This window comes from Sinocyclocheilus rhinocerous, unplaced genomic scaffold (genome assembly GCF_001515625.1).
Source record: "Sinocyclocheilus rhinocerous isolate Xijiao unplaced genomic scaffold, SAMN03320098_v1.1 scaffold14029, whole genome shotgun sequence".
Taxonomy (NCBI): Eukaryota; Metazoa; Chordata; class Actinopteri; order Cypriniformes; family Cyprinidae; genus Sinocyclocheilus; species Sinocyclocheilus rhinocerous.
Window position 1 is genome coordinate 9,367 of NW_015660641.1, and position 1,126 is coordinate 10,492.

The window sequence follows — 1,126 nt, forward strand, 5'->3', positions numbered from 1 at the left end:
CCATGTAGTTTTTGTCCTAACCACCCGCAACAGCGACACGTGACAATAAGCGACAGGGGATTCTATTTTAGAAATGGTTTGTATTTTCTGCGACGTCGCGGCAGGGACGATATACAAAATATGACTTGTATGAATCTCAGGTAGCCGAATGATTATGTGCTTTATTTAATGTTAAAAGTGTCTAATGCGAGTTTGAATGTTATTTTGCGTGATCGTTATAATCTTTATAGAAGCAACAATATATATTTGACCTCAGATCTTGAAAATAAATTAAAGTAAACTTGTACGTTTTGTACGTTAACTCACTGCGAACCAACACGTGTATTTCACAACAAAGATGGTATCAGTCAGACTTCCGGTTATGTGGCGTGCAGAGTAGTCGCACGTTCAGCCTGCTCCTGCAGTTTCAATTATACTCTACTTATTAAACATCTCTATTTTCATTTATAGTGTGTACAATAGCTTTTAAAACTAGTTGCAACTATTCGGATCGCTCTGTCATGTCCAAGGCTAAAGGAAAGCACGCAGAAAAAGATAAGGAGCTTTCGCCAACGGCTAGCATAACTATGGCTGACATTAGCTCACTTCTGGATGAAAACAGAGCAGCCCTTTTGGCTGATTTTAAGTCGTCATTTGAGTCCCTTGCTTCAACGCTGGATAGCATCCATTCCACCGTTACCGATCACGGACAGCGCATTGACTCTCTAGAAACTAACGCCAATTTAGCTGATCAACGGCTTCAACATCTCGAGGACGCCTATTCCACTTTGCAGAAAGACAACAAGTCGCTCAAACTGAAAGTAGCGGATTTGGAGGGACACAGCAGGCGCCAAAATGTCCAGATCATTGGCTTACCTGAATCGATTGAGGGTCCCCGTCCAACAGTGTTTTTTTCCCAATTATTGGTTGACATTTTTGGTACGGAGGTTCTTGCTTCGCCCCCTGAGTTGGATCGAGCGCATCGCAGTCTCGCATCTAAGCCGGCCCCGGGTGAAAAGCCGCGGTCAGTCATCTTGCGCTTTCATCGGTTCCAGGTCAAAGACTTGGTAATTCGCGAGGCTCGTAAACGTGGATCTCTGCTTTACAAAGGCCATACGATTCGCCTGTTTGACGACTACAGCCCTGA

At 44.0% G+C, this 1,126-nt stretch overlaps 1 protein-coding gene across 1 annotated transcript; it reads left to right on the plus strand.

The window, feature by feature from the left end:
- Positions 1-348: 348 nt before the first annotated feature.
- Positions 349-1,124, plus strand: LOC107725410 (uncharacterized; the record flags this gene model as incomplete). The annotated part of the gene is made up of 1 exon (XM_016534656.1): positions 349-1,124. A coding segment is annotated over exon 1 (624 nt), but the record flags the coding sequence as incomplete, so codon positions are not given.
- Between the last annotated feature and the right edge of the window lie 2 nt (positions 1,125-1,126).